We start from the raw sequence: 21,350 nt of genomic DNA, 5'->3' as shown, positions 1-21,350 counted from the left end.
ATTGACTTTATAACAATTTGAAAAAAAACCCAAACACCAAACCACATTTAAAATGTCTTCTGTACCCAAGAACCTGACCTCAAGTCAAAATGTCCTTCAAAACACAGAACGGGCCTAAGCCCTGCATAGGCCAAACTGTCTGATTCAGAACACCAACAGATACTTTCATAGCAAATAACTTATGGAAAGGACAAATGAAAAAACATACACTGGAAAATTTGCTAATGAATAAATTACCTCAAGAGAACAATGCCATAGACATTAAAATTATTCCAGAACCTACCTGTGCATATTCTTTCTCAATTGCAGCTCTTTTCTGACTGAACGCTCTGAAAGAAGGAAAAAAAATAAAATCCATTAATACATACAGCAAAACACTATAAATTCAATAATGCACTCAAAAGGATTTTCTGCTAGACAGTCTTTATAGTTAAATGAGCAACAGAAACACAAAAGTTTGACAACTGTATACCAGTAGCCTAGCAACTAGCGCATGTGGACTTCACACATGTGATGTTCAAATTTCCAAGTTTTATTGGACAAATTCAGTTCCCGGGACTACCCGTGTAAATACCGTTTACTTCATCAAATGCTCATCAGTTTTCCACTGGTACAGCCTAGGGAAGAATTTGGTAGCACACAACAGAATCTGGTTTTATGCATCTAGACAGACTTACTTATTTTTTCTCTTTTTAAGAAAAAAAAAAATTAAAAAAAGGAAAGTCATGTTTCCTCAACAGCAACTGAACACACCAGATTTGTAGTTGTAGTCCCAAGACTAACAGTCACTCTTTAAACCCACGCAGCAATATTCCAATTTACCCATTAATGCAGCTATATCACATTATACTCACTTAACTCCGTGCTGATCATAGCATGTCTTTCCACATTAACATCAGTGCTGCACTCTTATGTAGGAGTTCAAGATGTAGCATCCCAACGTATTTTAAAATAGAGGGTTTTGACCCTATCACCGTTATAACAGGAAGAAGGTTCAAATACCTAGAGGTGTAAAGGCTCCTTCTTCAATAGCTTAAGCTATTCCCTCCTTAGCCCTTGAACAGTCAAAGCAGAGTAATTTTCTTCAAGCACTACTACAAACTACTAAGCTTAAGGCTACGCCATCAGCAAAAGATAATCTAATTCTATTTAAGTTAGTTACACAATAATTATGGTGACATGTTAATACAAAAAAAATCCTCAGGAACATCCTACAATAAGGTTAACTCAATAAACACAAACAAAAGGAGCTCTGAACAGGCTCTTTCTACTCCTGTCTACTCCATTTCACCCATAAAGAGCATCCACACACTGATAGGGCGTTACAGGCTCAATCTCCCCAATGGGATGTAAAACAAAGTCTAAACGAATCATGATTGCTTAAAATTCTTTCCAGATTAATGACTGATAGCCCCAAAGATTTGGCCATATTCCAACTCCAATAATTACATCCCATCTTCCTAAATCCCCCCATGTGCAGCCCTTTGTCCCCACCTGAGCTACAACTGTTCCATACCAAACTGCCCTATATGAATAGGAAAAGTTGTCTGAGATGCTCGCAAATGAACCTACTTTGTAAAGCATTCCAGGTATTTCATCTCATATTAGAAAACAATTTCTTTTAGGCTCTCCTGTTCCAAAGTCTGATATCCCAGTCAGTTTAGCAAACATCTAAAAACCACAATATCCTTCTAAAAGAACTAACTTTTCTTTTAAAAGTTTAAGTAACTACAGACATAACACATTTCAGCCCTTCCTAGTATTTATCAATATTTGAGAAGGTAAAAGAAACAAACTGCTGTCTTGAAAATGTGAATCTGGGAAGACTTTAGGCAAAGGCAGTTATTTTCCAATTCTCAGCTAATCTGATTTGCAAACATATAATCAGAGCTAAATGTTAGGGATACTCAGCTTACACAAAACCTGGATATGGAGCTGTATATTTCACCATGAGGATTCCCCCCCCCCCAGTACAAAACAAATTCCACTTAAACTAATTGCATAACAATAATTGTGACAAGCTGGAAGCCTAAGATATCCCCTAAAAACCTTCTATGTTAAAAGGTTTACACTAGAGAAGAAAAACAAAAGCATTCAACCGGCCCTAGTGTAGGATTACAAAATACCATGCAAATCAAATTTACTCGCAAAACCAACAGAAATCTTGGACTTGGAACAACAGCAAGTTCCAGTGTAAAGAAAATGTATTGTACAGTAGCACCTCCATCAATTAGAAACATTTTAGAGTAGTTTTAGATTTTGTTCTGTATTTTAAATGGGGTTTTACAAAATAGTTGGCAAGACAGCAAGTAGTTCAATTTATACAATACTTAAATTCATGTTTGATCTAGGTTTCGGTGATTGAAGAAAACTGGAAGTACTGAAAGACAGGCAGGATCAGCCGTCTGCATTCCTTGAAGCTGGCGTTCTCCACTGCTTTGTGACTGCATTTCCCTCGATTAGTCAAACACAAAGCTGTTTTTAACCTGGGGACAGTTTATACAGGAGTCCTTTTATGACAACCATAAATATATTACAAAACATGATGAAATATGAGATTCAATTAGACAAATTTCCCAGGAGAAAATTATTTTGAGCGGGCGGGGGGAATCTGACTAATAAACGCATCATAGTTTCTTAACTTGGGAAACCTGAAAACTTTCATGTGTGTGTCGTGATTTTATGTGCAACACTGGGATATTCTTAACCTTATCGTCATTCAGAATGGAATTTCAAGTTTATTCATATAAGAAAACATTTGGTTCCACAAGCTAATAAAATGTTCTCTAACTGTTACCAAAAAGTTTTTAAGAAATTAATTAGGAGGTCTGCAAGAAAGCAGGAACATTATTTAGGGTTTCTTTAGACTAGAAGTATTAATATCTGCTATTACATCTTCTTCCTCAAATTAACCATTAATTATGTGCAGGAAACATCAGAATAGCACGCCCAAAAAAAGTATCTTAGTTTTTCTTTCTGGACAGTAATTTCTAAATATCATCTCTGTCCTGCAAATTCATGCAATATGCTTATTCCCTTTGCCCCACTAAAAATCATTCAAAAGCACTGAGTGTCTTTGACAGTTTAAAATAGAGGGTGAGAAAGAATAAATACAAAGAAATTAAACAATATTTACTGTATATAATCAAGCTATAACCATTTTCCAGTCTAAGTATGATACTTGCCACAATCCTCATATTGCAGGAAAATCCTGACTTAGTTTAAAAAAAAAAAAAAAAGAAAACCAATAAAAATAAAGATACTCTCACCATCAAGACAAGAAGCCACCATTTAAAAGAAACGCTATTTTATTACACGTCCAGAGCATGACCAGGCACCTGTCTTTAAAAAGGCCTGCTGCTAGGGAAGACTGCTGCAAGCCCAAAGGAAAAGTCACACTCAGGAAAGTTATTTCAATGGTTTCAACATACATGATTTAACATCCAGAGGCAATGCCAGCCACCCATAGCACTTCCTCATGCGCTGCTCCCTATAGCCCCTTCCACGGCTTACGGCTCTGTAGGACCAGAATGAACCTAATCCTGGAGGAATTAGGAAGAAATGTTCTTTCCGAAGCACAAACAGCTACGGAAGCTCTTCAAAAGAAGACAACCCTTCTCTGCAATGTCAGCAATTGGCCAAGTCTGGTCGAAAACAGAGCAGTGGCATCAGAGAACAGCCACTCCTTTTGTCATTAGGACAATAAGGACTAAACGTGGGGTTGGAAAGGACTTCTCTTTCAGACTGAAAACTAGTAAGAATATCTGAAGAGGAGGAGGGTGGAGATTTTTTCCCTTGTGTAGCAGGATGTCACCCACCTCCATCTTCTCCTTACAGTCCTCTCTGGGCTTCTAACCTGGGATAACACACTCCAAGGTGCATGACAAGGCTGAGCTGGTCGCTTTGTTTCCTGAGAAAGGAAATTCTTCGGTCTTAATTCATAGGACTTTATGTGATGAAAAATATCTGGATGAAATATAATGATCTGTCGTATTAAAGAAATTAGATTACACAATCTAACTTTCCCTTGGGCTCTGTGAAACACTGGAACTGTAAGGGAGCAGAGGAAAGAAAACGACACTTATTGTCATCCCTGCTTTGCCAATACTACTTTGACTAGTGCCAAACCCTCACTGTCACTGCAAATTTCCAAACACGAATTCCAGCAACTGCCAGGTATTTAAATCATTTGTATCAATGCTATTTAGACCAATGCAATTTAGATCAATTCAATTTACGTCAATGCTGTATAAGATGCTATGAAACATTCAGGTATATTTTTGAATTTTCATTGTAAATAAACATAACAATGTGAAGTAAGGAGTCGAGTCAGGTCAGTGGAGAATGATACTTCAAGAAGTCTTTCTACAGAGAAGCAGGAGAAATAGACGGGCTCAATCTGGTACGGATGTCCACTTGGGCTGGAAATGTCCAAAGCTCCCACTTTCATGAAAAATCAGTATATAACATTAAAATATACATTAGTGTTACATAAAACAATGTTATATTTGCTAAGATTATCTAGTCATACAAATCTTAAGGATGAAAGTCATAGATTGCACAGCAAAAACAGTTAGACACAGCGACACCCTGAAAATCAGAAAGCAAATTACTCTCTGTATTAAAAAGCTAATTTAACTACACCTAGAGAGCCATGCAAAAATGTAAACAGACACTTCACATACAGGTCTCTTGAATAAAAGAAGGGGCTAAATTTGCATAGGTGAATGTATTTCCATTTAAAGGCTGAGAAATTCAACAACGAGCCAAGCAGGGGCCTGAATCACCTTTGGAACGAGTCCCCCTACAAGATCATGATAATGGTCAAAAAACAGATATATTAACTGGCAAATTGGTAGAACTCACCTCGCACTAGCAGTCTGTGTTAATACAATTTTTTGGCTATGGACATTCAGAGAAATTGTTTAGAAATTTTCATTCAGAAAAAAAAAAAAAAAACAACACAAGAAAAAAACCACCTTACAATTTATACAACCATGCAAAGCACCAGAAAGTGTACAAATTAGTATCACGTCTGAAACATTCAAAAATGTTAGACTAAAGAAATGCACCTGTTTTAACTGACCTTGACCTATGAGAGTCCCCAACTGCTACGTTAACAAAAGCAAGGAGCAACAAATGAGAAAATAATATGCTTAGCTCTACAGAGACCAGATTTCCCAGATCAGCAGAATGTAGAGCAACAGAATGGACACTTTCCGTGCTGTCTATCTGAAAGATGATGAAAGGGGGGAGAAAATTACACATGTACACACTGCGCAGTGATGTTAACTCTCCAAAACCTTTTTTAAATCCTTTTAATGCAGGCTACCCTAACAGAATAGAGGTATCCCTAACAGAATTAAAACAAAGTCAGTATCAAATTTACTTTGCCAACTGTGCGTCTCCCCAAGTTAACAAGAAGCGAAGCCTGCATTAAGTGATGCGGATCAGTAGAGATCTGTAAAGCTCCGATACAATAAGAAAAGAAATGGAAAAAAAGGTGGAGAAATAAAAGATTGTCCGTTGTTTTGATTTTATGGGGTATTATTGGTAAACTGAATTTTGAAATTATCTTGAATTCATCCCATCAAAATTCTTGAAGTAAATCCACTTAGGAATTGTAGAGCACATTGCAACTGAGTTTAAACTGACTCAACCCACCAACAGTCAAGGAGGTAAATCACTGAATTACGAAATACCCAAAAGTTTCCAGCTTCCCAAAAAGTAGATCAAGAATAATTAATGACATCTAGAACATACGCCAGGGGAAAATTATGACTCTTCAACTTCCACTTATTAATATACATTGGTACCACACACTCTCAGTGCGCAATGATTTCCAAACTAATACTATACTGGTTTTCTTTTTTAAGATGAAAGTATACATGCACTCTAAAATTTTTCATTAAAGCAGACAGCTCTCACTTAAAAAAAAAAAAAAAAAAAAAAACAAACAAAAAACAACACACAAGAAAAAAGAGGGGGCAACCCCAGAAAACTCAAAAGTCGATATTATGTACCAAGGTAGAATTACACAGCTGGCTTTGCTCATTCTTTTTGTCCCAAAGACAAAAATCATTGCTGGACAATCTAAACCCCACCTATCTAACAGCGAATACACACATCAACACAGCCCCGCCGCCCCCCATATCTCAATCTACCTTTGAAACAAAACCAAACAAAAACCTGCACACAGCAAGTTAAAATATGGCATTAAATACCAACTCCCTACCTCCCTTAACTGACAAACAGATCTAGAATGCCTTTTACAATGATGAGATGTATTTATTCTAAGCAAGGGAAATAGATCCTAATTCATGAGCAACAGGGGAGGAACCCCGACGGTGAACTACACGCACTTGAAATATTTATGTACAAGATGGCATTGAAATTTCCAGCCAGCCGCCCCAGCCCGGCCTGTTGCTCAAGGCCAGCGTGTCCCAGGGGCAGGACTTTGCATTTGCCTTTGCTGACCTTCACAAGGTTCCTGCCAGCCCAGGTCACCCACCTGTCAAGGTCTCTCCGAACACAGCCCTGCTTCCAGTCTATCAACCCCTCTCCCCCAATTTGATACCCTTCATCGACTTGCTGCGAGCAGGCTCCATCCCATCCTCCAGGTTGTTATTAAAGTCATTAAACAGGATTGATCCGGTACAGAGCTCTGAGGGATACCCAGCCGCCAGCTGGATTGCACACTGCTCTCCATCACTTACAGTTGGGAAGTCCAGCCAATTTTCCACCCACTTATCAGTCCGTACGTCCCTGACGTGGCTACAAAGGCACTACGGGAGACTGTGTCAAAGACCTTGCTAAAGTCAACACATGCAACACACACCGCTGCCACCTTGCCCGCATCGCCAGCTTTCCCAGAAGGCAATCAGGCACAATTTGCCCTTGGTAAGTCCACACTGGCGGCTCCCAATCGCCTTCTCGCCCCTTCAAGAAATGGCTTCTTGGAAAAGAAGCCTTGGAAATGGCTTCTAGGAGGTTTTGCTCCATAATCTTCCCAGGAATGAAGGTAAAGTTGGCCAGCCTGCTGTTTCCCCAGATCCTCCTTTCAGCTGTCTTTGAAAATGGGTACAGCATTTGCCTTTTTCCAGCCATCAGAAACCCCTCCTGACTGACGCGACCTTTCAAAGATGACAGCGAACCATCTCACCACACCTCTGTAGTCCCAACAAGCTCACAGCTCTGCCACTACACATGCATTTTTAATTCCTCCCATTTGTTTCCCAGCTGCACAGGCTCATGTACAGGCACCTGTGACAGATCCCCAGTCATAATGGGGAGAGCCTCTTCCAGGACACTGTCCCCCCGACACTTCTTCACTAGGCTCAATGCCTTTGCTTCAGGTTATGAGTCTCACTTAGCAGACCTAGTTTACAGCCTCCCTTGCTAGGTCTAGTTGTTGGCAGAGGTGCTCGTGCCCCACCTTGTCAGATGGATCTCATCCCTTCTCAGCAGTCCTTGTTTCAACAAGGCTCTCACGTTTATAAGATCCAAAGCCCTGTCTGCAACATCAGCTGCATAGCCAGGTGCTGACCTACTGTATGTGTCCTCTCCTGTCTCAGGCCTTCACCCTCACAGGCAGGACTATGAACACCCCCAAGGCCCCCCTGCCCTTCACGCTTGTCCCCAGAGTTCTGCCATCACTCTTTACACATTCAAGGTCACCTCTGGTAGCACCCTAGGTGGCCACACAGGGTAACAGTCCCCATGATGGATGAGTCTTTGTTGTTTTCTGTAGTATCCTGGATCTAACTCCCCAGCAAACAACAGACCTCCCGAGATACCAAGTCAGCTCGGCACATGGATGCTTCTGTTTCCTGCAGGAGGGAGTCTCCAGTGACCATCACCAGCCTCTGATGGTCCGCAGTCTGTTTGCTTCCTTCCACAGCTCCTTTACTTGGTGGCAACTTGGTGCTTTCTCAGAGCCCAGCTCTCACTGGGGAGACCGCTGTTGGCCCCAGCCCCAGGGAGAGGTACCACGCACACCTTGCAGCCCAAGACCTGCACAGCAGCGTTGTTGTGCCAGGGGCAGCTGCTCCCACTGATCTTCCCAACATCATCATCGCTCAATTGCAAGCAATTCCACATCTTGAGCAGAGTCTTCGGCCCACCTTGTGTTCCTGCTGTGCCATCTGCTACCTGTTAGCTGTACTCCAAGCTATACAGTCACTCTCTAAACATCTGATGAAGAGTCATTGACACTCCCTGGTCAGTCTGTTGAAGACAAAAGGTTTAAGTACTCCCCTGTCAGGAAACAGCCAAGAGCAGCTGTCTGCTAGAGCCCGCAGCAGCAAGCCAACCGCAGTGCCCAGAGGGTGACGGTTGAAGAAGCAGCCTGGAACACACTGCACCAACTGTTACGTCAAGTAGCAACCTCTGCTGCATTGCCTTGCCAATGCAAAGGGAAACCTCACTGGAAGCACAGGCATGGCCAAGCAAAAGGTGCAGCATACCAGAAGAAACATCTTAACACTTCAAAGTACAACAGCTAATGTTTAATAAACAGACAGTTACACTTGATATGGTCATAACAATGTTCTGATTTTGGCTGGGATAGAGTTAGTTTCCTTCATAGTAGCTTGTATGGAGTTATGGTTTGGATTTGTGATCAAAACAGTGTTGATAGCACAGAGATGGTTTCATTACTGCTGAGCAGGGCTTACCTAGAGTCAAGGGCTTTTCAGTGAGGAGGCTGGGGGGGGGACACAAGGAGCTGGGAGGGGACACAGCAGCCAGGACAGCTGACCCCAGCTGACCCAAGGGATATTCCAGACTATATGAGGTCACACTCAGCATATAAAGCTGAGGGAAGAAGGAGGAAGAGGAGAACTTTGGGAGTGATGGCATTCATCTTCCCAAGTCACCGTTACGTGCGATGGAGCCCTGCTTTCCTGGAGATGGCTGAACACCTGCCTGCCCATGGGGAGTGGGGAATTGATTCCGTGTTTTGCTTTGCTTGTGTGTGTGGCTTTTGCTTTAACCGTTAAACTGGCTTTATCTCAACCCATGAGTTTTCTCACTTTTACTCTTTCAGTTCTCTCCCCCATGCCACCAGGGGATATGTGAGCAAGCAGCTGGGTGGGGCTGAGTTGCCAGCTGGGGTTAAACCACGACACTGAATTAAAACTTTCTTTGTAATTCCAGCTGCCACTACAAACTCAAAAGGGGAGCAATCCTGGAATACTTGGGGGGAGGGAGGGGGCCAAAACATTTCCCCCTCTTACAGAAAAACAGGATTTCTTTAGGAATGCTGACATTCTTGTTTGGAGGTTTAATTCACTGCTTTTATCTGGATGCCTCATCCCACTTTCCCCAGTAACATGAAAAATGCACCATAATGAATCAATATCATACAACTGAAGAAGTGCTTTTACCTGGTTTTTAATTTAAGGACAGGTGTGTCACTAACAAAGGCACTGAATTCAAAAGTGCTTCAGCTAACATAAATCATCACCGCAGCTCAGTTTAGGCCAGTGGTTGGCAATAAATGCCGATATAACATGGCACACTAGCAGCTGCATGCCTAATCAGGTACTTCAGGAACACCCGTATATGCGGGGACAGACTGCATTAATATTCCCTTTCCGTGTCCAGCAGAGACAAAGACAATATACCTGGAGCAATAATTAATCTACAGAAATTATTCATCATGACAAGACTCTCAAACACTGTATGTAATAGGCTCCTCTTTGTGTTTTTCTGTTTACACTAAACAGAATTACCACTACCGAAGCATTTTAAAAGATATGCATAAAATTCTGAGTGTCTGAAGGATAAATTATTTTACAGAAAATCACTGATTTCTAAAGTTATCTATATACAGACTTGAGAAGCGATAGCAGCAGCCGGAGCACAACAACCTGTGTTATTAAAATTAGAAACATGCTTCTAATAAGAAGGGGTCTCCTGTTAGTTCCTTTCCACCAGGTAAGCACACATGTGGTTCTTCAAAGAAAAGAGGGAGCAAAGTGTCGCTTCAAAGAGGCAATTTAAAACACTACATACAACGGAGGCAGAACGATCAGAAGCAATTTTCATCACAAAGTACCTGCGGCTTCAAATTCAGAGACTTTGGTAGGTTGGGGAGTTCATATAATTACACAAAAGACTGGCTTTCCCCTTTCCAAGCAAAACTCCTCTGAACACAGAAAATGCTGTCATCTGAAGGCAATGCAATAGCCTTGCCTGGAATACAGTAACAGAACCATTTCACTGCCTATAGCATCTAAAAAAAAAAAATCACCATCAGCTTTGTCATTTGACAGTCACATCTGACAGACAACTGGAAAGCTCTCTGAGCTTCTTCAGGTTTATATAAAGTTCAAACATGGCATTAGCAGGAAAAAAGAAAGAGTATCAGAAGATAATGACCCTTCTTTCCCTTACCACCCAGCTAAAGGTAAGCTGAAGCAAGTTCACGGCTGTTGCACTTTCAGAGTTACATCCACCGCAAAATAGAAAACCAAAATGAATACAGTGGGAGTGGGTTAAGTGGCCTTAAAGACTGAATTCTGGACTCTTAAACAACTGAAATTACACCAGCGTTAATTTTTGGATAAGGCTTTGTGCTACTAATGAAGATGATAGCACAGTTCTCTTTCCTCTCCTCAGCAGTGAATCTCCCTGCCCCTTGAGCCAGCCCTAATAGTTACGCAGCTGCAAAGTCATCAGGCTACCTGCTTTTCAAACAAAGAAGCGTAACTTGAGAATCCATACAGCACTGGTGGGTTTTTTTTGTGATTTTTCTTCAGTCTGAGGGTGCTCCTTTTATTTATAACTTATACAACAATCACAAAAGACTGATCCAGTGATAAACATCAAAAAAAAGAAATGTATTCAACACACCTACATACAAAGGTTTGAGAAAGCAGCACTAGTGACCATGTACAGTTTAGTTTAATCTTTTCTAGCCAGAGCATGTTTCCTGGGACAAACTCTACTTGCCCACCATGCCTAGGTTGATCATTGAACACCACTAATGATGTTTTACTTACACATAAAAAAATTCACCTAGGACAAAGCACGCATACTCAATTCTACAGCAAAGCTTTCATCATGACAGTCTGCTTTTCAAACTAAGTTTGTGCCAACACATCCATTCACTATTGCTATTGTTCTAGCATCACAAATAAAGTATCTGTTAAAATCTGTCAAATCTAACACAAATTTAACTTCTGCTTTGACAGACAGCTATAAATACACTACGAAAAATAAAGCAAGTGACTTGGAAAGCAGCAAGGTTCAGAGCGGGGCAGGCAGGGTGTGTGTCCCAAGTGTCACAGGTGGGCCCGTACAGCTGGTACGAATCTGACAGTTCCGCTGGTCATGGGCCAAGCCAGCAGAACCTCCAACAGCTCTGCTCTGGAGCATCCAGATCCAACAGACCTGCCAGCTCTAAGAAGAGGGCAAAGGAGCTTATGACATCTGCATCCATCTAAACAGCCATCAACTGTCCTGGGAAAGTAAGGATAAACCTGTTTTGAGTATTCTCTACTAGTTAGCGGAAAAGTTTTCTTATCCAAGCAGGCTAATGGGACATTTCCTCCCTGAATCAACCAGGGAAGAAGCAGAGGTAGGGAGATCCCCACAAGGAAGCAGTTCAAAGGCTCTTTAGGCAAAATAAGGCATAAAGTTCCTCTTTCAACACCCACAGGCAAGGTGAAGTTTCACCTTACTCAGAACATGTAAAAGAATTAGCTCCTTTATTACAACTCTTCCTGCTCTTGCACCACCTGAAATTCACTGGCAACCAAAGATACTTCACCAGGGAGGGCACTGCCTCCAATCACGTTCTGGCCAGTTGGATTCAATTTAAACATCCCTGTATTTCAGTCAAACCAATGTTGCCTCTCCAAGACAAGACCTCATGCCCTTGCTCTCGCAAAAAGGCAACTGAAGGAATTAAGAAGTTGTAAGGAAGTAGAAAGTCACTTCCATTTCATTTAAGATCATACTCTCCACTGCCACCAAGTACTTTAGCTTCCTTTTCAGCTACTCCAAGATTAAAAAAAAAAAAAAATATCACCAGATGCTATACTACAGGAAATAATAGCCTTTATGTTCGGTTTTAAAAATAACAAACTCTTTTGTTCAATGATTTTACATCATCTGAATGAAGCAGATCTCTTCCTAGAAAGGTAATTATTTTAATATGCACACTGTTACCTACCAGATTTATCTGATTAAGAATACACACTTCACCAGCATTTTTATCAGGGAGCAAAAGTCTGGATCCCTCAGTTCATACACTTCCATGTCAGGTTTTAATAATATCAGCACTATTTTTTTTTCTGAAGACTTTGTACCCCCTATTAAATAAACTCTAGTATAAGTTACTCTACTATGTAATAGCATTGTTCAAACACAGTTCTGCTGTTTAGATTTTTGGGTTGCCTTTATTTGTCTGGTTTCCAGCTAAACTTGCTGTCTCATACATTAGCACAAGATCATCATCCATGCCCTTCTGCGTGGAGACACATATGTGTAATTTTTCCCACAGGTCTTGTAGAAAGACGTTCATCAACATTCATATCAGAGCATTATCTTGGCTCTTCTTTCCAAATGATAAGTTAAGCATGTAAGTCTAGGCAAAGATTTCACCTGCAAAGACTGAGGGGGGAAAAAAAAAAAAAAATTAAAATGTTGAGTACTGCAGTCTTTTCCCTAGAGGCCATCGCCAGGCTGGCTGTCTCCCTTTTTGTCTCTGAAAATGTCTTGCTGCTACCACTCTCGCAGCACCTCTCTTATTACTCTTCATGTCCCTGACCAGCTGTAGATGTAACTGATACTGTCCCTCAGCAGCCAAGCAAAGCTTTAATACTCCTCCTTTACTGCCCACATTTTCACTCGATGCACGCTGTCCTTTAGCTCCTCGCTCAGCCTTGAGCGGCTTCTGCTGAAACTCCTCATCTTCCCACACAATGGGACGGTTTACTCCTTAGCTTTCTTGAAATTTTCCTTAGAAATCTAAGCTAAAACCATCAATCCATGCATATTTCTCCCTCCTGGCTGCGTCTCAGGAGATTCGGCCCACCAACTGCATGAACAAGCTGAATTCTGCTCTCATCACACCGTGCCTCCAGGTTCTGAAGTCAATTTGTGGTCACAGAAGCCCAAGCTGTCACTAGTCTGGACAGAACTCCTAACAGCAAGTTACAAATACCAGCCTTCCTCCCACGACAAGTACGGACAGTTTGCAAGTGCTTATACCACAAGCATCTCAACGCAGTGTGAATGTGGCCTTCGGGCCAAGACTTTTAACAAGAGCATACCAATACGATCGTTGCTGGGTAGGTCAAGTTCCCATCAGCTGTGCAGGGGCGGAAGCCAGAAGAACAAACTCAAAACCACCCCTGCGAGGTCACCCACAGCCTTAACTTTTGCCCACAATGAAGCTCTGTGACCCACCACGAGAAGCCAGTGACATTTCCTGCTTATGAATCAACTCGACGTCTGCCTGATCTCAGCAGGTGTGTGAAGGACATCTTTACAACTTTTAAAACACAAATATTTGTAACATCAAGAAACTCTTTGCTTGCTGAGTCAAGAAATTCAGCTATCCTCCCTGTAGGGCCCTGTTCTTGCAGCTCATTCGCAAGTCATCCCTCACTTTTTCTACTTACCTCAGTGTGCTTGTCCAGTTCTCTGGCAAGGATAAAAGGAAAAAAAAAGTGGACTGCTTTGAAACTTGATTTTAATATACTCTTTGTACTATCTCCTCTCCAGTCTTAATCTTAAAATAGTCAGCTCTTCTGAATATGGCTTCATAAGTTCCTGCAGAAAGGTATTAATTGACAATTCAAACATCCTGTAACATATCAGAGCTCTTCTCTCCTCTATAAATTCCTTACTACAACACGTATCATCATTTTCAAACAGTAGTATTCCCCAAGCAAATAAGACTACAATATCCACCCCATCCGTTTCATAGCCACGTACACAGTAATCCCTTGTTGATTCAGCGACTACGGAACATTTTACCACCCTGAGGAGCCCTGCTACATCTTTCTACCCCTACTCTGCTACATAGAGGATTTACAGTAACTCACCAACTGCGCCTGATTCAGCATCTCGATGCTACAATTAGAAGTATGCTCTTCCTGCCGCTAACACTAATCATCTCGGGCAGCTTTGCTAGATTTGTCCTTTGGAATGTTTACTCTTTAAATATCCACTTACTCTCAACTAAGATAAACTACACTAAAGGCAAATTCTCTTGAATGTAAACAGAGGTATTAAAGCAGAAAACATTTCAACCAAGTTGCAGAAAATCTGCTTATAACTTAAATCAGCATATAGCAAGCTATATAACAAAGATCCTCCTAAATCAAGGAACCAAATTTGTGCGTGGTATCTTTGTGTCAAAAGCAGTCTTCTGCCTCTCCTGCCGGCATTCATTTGTTTCACTGAAGTTTTCACAGACAATTTTCAGTATTTAGATCATCCTCTTGCCCTCCCCTCAAGCAACTCTCCGAAATGGAAAAAAGGATTTTTTTTTTAACGCATTGATTCCAGAGGAATTAGAAAAATATAGAAGAGAGGCAGAGCTGGAAATGATTTGCATCTGCTCCGTTATCACTGAGCCCCATCCTGACGCAGTATAGCTGTTCCTGAACACAGCTACAGGTCTTCATCATCATTCTTCTGGATGCAGGAGAAGCTCATTGTAATTTGGACCCAGAGGTAAGTAAACCAGAGAAGGCTTAACCTCCTGTACAAAAAACGAGTGGCAGCATGCTTCCAAGCCTGAATTTCTCTCAACCTTTTTACTATGAAACAAGTCTTAGTCAATAATGGACGTTATTTGGTTTTCTCCGTCTTCCGTAGATAGAAACCCTCCAACTGACCCTAGGTCCTTAGTAGTTGGGTACTGCCACCCACATCATCACAAAATTCAAGACTCTCAGCTCTGCTGTTACCTTTCAGTCATTGTATTGGCACACAGGTTTACAAAACGATAAACTTGTATTTTCGGCAATCTCAGCACTACTGTTCTTCTAACCCCACTCAATTCAAAGGAGTAAAAAACTAATTTGCCTTCCATGACCACAGACATAGAGCAGATAAACGAGAGCTTGCTTTGAAACACAAAATCCAGACAGTCTAAATTTGAATTCCTTGACTTCAGAAGTTCTCACACATGAATGATTCCCTGCTGTTTAAAAAACATCCCTCCCTAAAGACCATTTATATTTTAAAGAGTATACTGCTTGCTCACAATAGTTTAACTGCTGTACTTAAAACCTACACCTTCCCCATACAACGTGTTATCAAGTCACCATTTTCACCAGGACATTTAGAGGTCAATCACAACTGGCATAGGCCAGTGGGTGCAAGTTTAGGTGCTCTTTATAACATGCATAACATACATCTTGGTCACATTTGTAACGCAAGCTTTTTAACATCGTATGTAAAACACGCTCAGTAAAAGTTATCTGATTTAAACAAAAATAGTAACATATATGCAAAATACTTAGTGTGATAGTACAAACCCACAAACAAACTCGAGTTTAAATGGTAGATATTGTGATTTTTATCAGCACAAGCTTCTAATTAATCAGAAGCTTCTCCTCCATAAACTGATCAAAAGTGATGAAGCAATTTTCTCCCAACTTTCAGTTTCAAGTATGCTTTTGAAGCACAATTTTATTCATCACTTAAAATGTTCTAATCCACACAACCTACGATAAACGACTCTTTCGTAAACCATGAAATATCTTTACTTCGTGCCTCAACAATGACCCTCTAGCAATGCACACAGAAAAAAATTTCCAGACAACATTAAACAGCGAGGAATGTACTCACCATAAATCACATTACTGTACAGTTTGGATTAGGATGAGTTGCCACTAGCAACAGAGCCAAAAAAAAAAAAATCAATTCTGTCACTATATATAGAGAATTCTTGTAACCTCAAACATAGTCAATGTTTTCAGCAATTTGTCTCAGAGAAGTATTAGCAGTCCAGCATGTGATCAGAGAAACACGACATCCAGACACAAAACAATGCTAAAACAATAGAGTTTTCCCTTTAGTAGAACAAAAAAGAAAACAAAAAGAAAAACCAGAAAGCTGCTGGTGAGCATGAACATTTCATTCACCGTTTTCAAAATAAAAGCACACCATCTTTAGAGCATTAGCATTTACAACAAATACGAAGATTGGTTTTTGAGCTTAAGTGTATTTAAAATGATCGCTAATGAGTTTTTGTTTTGAAATGGGAAGCTACGCAAACATTAGGGAGAGATACAATTTAGACAAATACAAAGGTACTTTCCTATAGCTTACCCAAACCTGATTTATCATATTCAAGATATTTCCTATTTAGAAAAACACTAGCATATTATAATTCAGACAGTCTACCAGGAGTTTTTACAAAACAGGAATACGAGGAGTTTCTTTGATCCCCATTTGCTTAACAGCTCTCTGAAGAAGCCAAGACACACTTCATCATTCACCCAGCTTATTTCATCCTGGATCTGCAAAATGTTTTGTAGTAGGCAACAACCACCTTAGAGCTTTTACCTTACTCATCTGTCACATTATAGGAATCTTGACGGTGCCACCCAGGCTTACTATGAAGACTTTTCTCCTTTCTTTACCTATATTTTTAATACAGGTGCTTCATTTTTAAATGATGCCCTTCACAAGGTTTCATTGTCATTAGCATTGACATAAGTCAAATTCTGTATTTTAATGCATTTGACAAGTAATAATAATTATCATAATGTTTTTTTCCTCAAAGCACAAGTGCTCTGTCTTGTAAGAAATCAGTACCTGTACTGTTATTTTTTAAGTCAATAGAATTTAATAGCTCACTGAAAATATGCGGTCCAATTCCTAAAATATATCTGTAGGTGTATCTCAGAGTATTCCTTCTAGAGTTTTAGAGAAAGAAAACAAGCTACAACTGAAAAGAATTTATCTCCATTTTTCACGCAATGTGCAGACATTCAGCACATTCACCAGTAAAATACTGTTCACGAGGTGTCTCTGTGTGAAGGCAATATTCACGCGCTATTTACACCCCAATCACACCGCTCCATGTGCTAACCCATCCGTACCTTCACAAAAAGCTGCTGTTGTTTAAGAAACAGCTGCTATTCGTTGCAGATCTCTCCTAGACTACCGCACACACAACAGTCGGCGTGGAATGCGCCCACACCTCAGCCTCGTCAGTGGAAAGTCTCATAACTTTGCCAAAGAAAGTGGGTTTAAGATGTTTAAGGGTGGATGTCACCCCACAAGCCAGGTGAAGCAACCTAACTGCTTACCCACAGCTGGGTACGCTCCTCTGTACACAGATGTCCTAACAAGAAAGCACATTCCTGCTTACCAGATACCTTTCTGTAAACAATACTGTTCACAGTTTTCCTTCAAAGGGTATTTAAACCTGCCCGTACCTTGGATGCAGGAATAGGATCCATCAGTCACTGAGAACTGTGAAATGCAGGCTTCCTCCCACCACCATCTTCTCATTTCCCTGCCAGAATAATTCAATGCTACATTGCTGTTACAGGTTGTGGTCCATATACCACGGAAAAACAACTAGCCCTACCATCGTGAATGCCTGTTCTAAATAAGCAATGGAAAGGTTGTTCAGTTCCCCGCTATTCAGTTCACGTACTTTATCCCTGGGCCAGATGGGGCTCGGAGGAAGCAAGAGGGGAGACACTGAACAGAATTATGCTTTTTGAATTTGGTGTCGTTGAAATAATGAGAAAAGGAGTGGAGGCTGCTAAATTTCTGTACGCAGAGCATCTGCTGGGTAGGGAAAAGAAAAAACAAAACCAGAACCCTAGTGTTTTCTTACTAATGCCACTTGTGACCAAGGCACTGCCTATCCTTGAACTGCTCATTTTCCAGTTCAGCTCATCTCCTTTTCTGGAGTGGTGGCATTCCTTACCTCTACCCATTTCACCTGGGAAGGTTCTTCTGAGTACCACCAGCGGTTTCCAATTCTGCTTTGATCATTTCCTCCCCAGGGGAAGACAAGCCAGAGTCCCACGCCACCCTTTTTCCAAAAAGCAGAAACTTAAGTCTACTGCCAACCAGCCTCCCGAAACAGGTATTTGAAAGTCTTTTCTTCTTGCCACTGGCTTTCCTTGATCTTGCTTACTACCTGCAGTAGCATCAGCTGCTACAAACACTTCAGAACAGGAAGCCCAACAGAGAATAATCTTCCCCAAGGGCAAACGCAACTCAGCTGCTTACCTGGGAATTAAGAATTAGTTTTTACTACCACAAAATTGGAAATTCCTTTATGAAAACAGCACTTTTGGGGAGCAGGAGTATCATATAGTTAGACCATTTTTCCTGAATGAAAAGCTACAGTAAAACCAGAACACAGTTGCTGTTAGAGGCTGCCTCTGCCCTGGGAGTTTGCCAGCACAGCTAGGTGAAGATAAGGTAAAATGTGTTTCAAACATGTAGCTAGCTCTGAACAAGGTACAGCCCAGCCCTACTCTAGCATAATATTGAACTAACCTGCTAAATTCAGAAAGAAAAAAGTCAAAAACTTCTAGCACAGGCAGATCTATTTGCTCACTTGAGAGTAGAAAAGTGTTTGGATGCGCCTGGATTCATAGTAACATCTCTTTGGCCAAAAAGATCTGGTCTCCATTATTAACGGGACAGCAGCACTGCAGTGCACCTCCACGTGAAGGACTTGGCATTGCTCAGCTCCAGCGAACATCAAAGCATCCCTGCTAAGTAAAATGAACTTTTGGGGGAAGATCAAAGCTCAACGCGCTCCACAATCTAGGCCTGGGGTGTTTAAAAGACTACCCCAAACTCCAGAACAAAGGCCACCGTCGACTGTCACTTTCCTCTGGCACAGCAGAGCTCTGCAGTAAAGGTAAACCTTGGCTGCAGGACACAGATCACGACTGGTCAGAAGTCCAAGTCTCCCCAGGAAATCAGGAATAAGAATATCACCAGCCTTGATTTCAACTAAAAGAAACATATCTTCACTCCTACTTGCATTCATCATTAAAGATGAAGAGAGCAGCCTCTTACCAAAAGAAAAGGGAGCGCAAATAGGAAGCACATGCAGAGGAAAGAATTAAAGAACATTTTTATCAGGATTCAGCAGCACACTAGATGATGCCCAAATGCTTTATGTACATTTTTATACAATTTCTTGAGTACCTAATGCCCAGTAGCTGCTACAGAACACAGAGGATTTAATTCTCCTGGCATTACAGAGAGTCAAGTTACTTCTCCCCCAGCAACAGGCAGACTGAAACATCAACTTTAATGGTCTTTGGACACTGGCATCAAAATTCTGCAGATTTACAAGTGAAAGATTCATGTAATAACAAAGATTATGTTTACCTCCCTGGCAAAAGAGCCTAATCTTCAAACGCTTAAAAAAACTACAGTCTATGGCCACCTTTGTTTTCTACACAACTGATTAGCTCATAGTAACTAAACAAAATCTGCTTTCACACAGAGTAATACACAGACAAACAATTTTAAACTTTTTTTGGTTTGTTTTTGGTTGTTTGGGGGGGGTTAATCTATCTGAGCATAATGCACATCTTTTAAGCTCTGCATACATTTTGATAGATTGGAAGTTTTTAGGCAGATGCTACTCTGAAAGCCTCCACGTTGGTCATCACATTGTATCAAGTGCTTTTTTTACACAGTGGGGGGGGAACAAAACCAAACCTCAGATGCCCAAAGAGAACAAGCACACTTCCCAAGTCTGCCACTATGTATAGAGGTAGTGACTGGAAAGAGTCAGCACCTCCCAGATCGTTACACTTCTGAGCTCTTCACTTATACCTGAAACACACAGAAAACAGCTAAGAAGCAGACAGAATCACAGAATCATAGAACCGCTTCGGTTGGAAAGGACCTTTAAAATCACCAAGTCCAACCACTCACCCAGCACAGCCAAGCCCACCACTAAACCATGTCCCTCAGCACCACACCTACACGGCTTTTAAACACCTCCAGGGATGGGGACTCCACCACTTCCCTGGGCAGCCGGGTCCAACGCTTGACAACCCTTCTGGGGAAGGAATTCTTCCTCATACCCAGTCTAAACCCCTGGCACAACTTGAGGCCGTTTCCTCTTGTAGTAAGACCAGTTTGTATCTGTAGGACAACTGCTCAAAGGAACTGCAGAATTTACTTTTCTTTCATTTCTTTTCTACTACTGGGTGTAAAATGTCGAATACAAGGAATAGCTACAACTCCCGCTAACAAACCCAAAGATATTAGTATACAAAATACTTCAGTAACCCAAAAATATTAATGTTTGCTATACAGACTGTTCTTTTGACAGCAAAGAAAAAATGAGATTGCTCAAAGATCTACAGAGGAAATCAAATCATGAGCTTTGAATCCTTTTGCTTGCAAATTCCCACATCTTGCTGTTATCCTGCTTAGGCATACCTGAAAACAAATACTCCCCTCCCAATAGCTTTCATTGCAGAACTCGACAGCAGGGCAGAGATCATTCCAGTCACCAAACTATCTCCTCCCACCCAGTATCAGGGAGGACAAACTACATATGCCAAATTGTAAAGCAGTGCTACATGCGAGCAGAGGGGTATAACATCAAACATACACAGCAAGAGCAACTGCTGTATGCCACTGCATTTCCTCACCTAAGTAAAAAACAGCTGGTTCTGTCAAGGCAAAAGCTGCAGCGCAGAACAAAGGTGGGGCAGAGTTTGAAGTTCTTACTGGGTAGACACCTCAGGGGAGATACGCTGGAGGCACATCTACTTTTAAAGAGCACACACGTATTCTGGTATTGCCAGTACAGTGAATTGACTCAAGTTTATTACCTTACACCAATACCACAGGAGCTGCTGAAATAAATTTATTAAACTTCAAAGGTCTGGGTTTTGTTGCAACTCATGTTAAAGAGAAAAATAAACAAACAACCTTGTGATGGTCCTCTTTGTTTCTCTTTTTTGTTTCTTCTTCTTGTAATTCAGATGGAGCTGATTACTGAAAGTAATACCAGCATTCCCAGAAATGGCTTGGTTTCCTCCAACTACACAAACATATAAATACTGTAGCACATCTTGTACAGAAAATGTGAATGCTCTACCTGTGTATTATGTCCCTCACACAACTATGTGGACCAACGCCGTTGAGAAGAAGAGGGGAAGAATGAGAAGACAAAGAAAAAATTCAAAAGCAGTACCTATTTCTAATTAGGTGTTACTAGGCAGCTATATTTACTTGGCCTCTTAGTTAGTCAGCTTAGATCACACAGAGATAATTAGACACAATCACAAAAAATCAATTAACATGAAAGAAAACTTCATAAACAACAAGCACATTAAAATAACCTATAAAGCCACTGCCACCTATGC

The 21,350-nt window shown here is 41.0% G+C and overlaps 1 protein-coding gene across 1 annotated transcript in view; it reads right to left on the bottom strand.

Annotated features, from left to right (window-relative positions):
* The window catches only part of FCHSD2 (FCH and double SH3 domains 2), a 158,663-nt gene that overhangs the window by 126,802 nt on the left and 10,511 nt on the right, over nt 1-21,350 (bottom strand). The window contains exon 2 of the mRNA XM_009705961.1: nt 284-329. Coding sequence (XP_009704263.1) covers nt 284-329 — 46 coding nt within the window. The remainder of the gene's footprint in view (nt 1-283; nt 330-21,350) is intronic.

The sequence above is a fragment of the Cariama cristata genome, unplaced genomic scaffold (assembly GCF_000690535.1).
Source record: "Cariama cristata isolate BGI_N322 unplaced genomic scaffold, ASM69053v1 scaffold1948, whole genome shotgun sequence".
NCBI lineage: Eukaryota > Metazoa > Chordata > Aves > Cariamiformes > Cariamidae > Cariama > Cariama cristata.
Note: the sequence above shows the minus strand (reverse complement) of the source record. Positions and strands in the feature narration are given on the sequence as shown.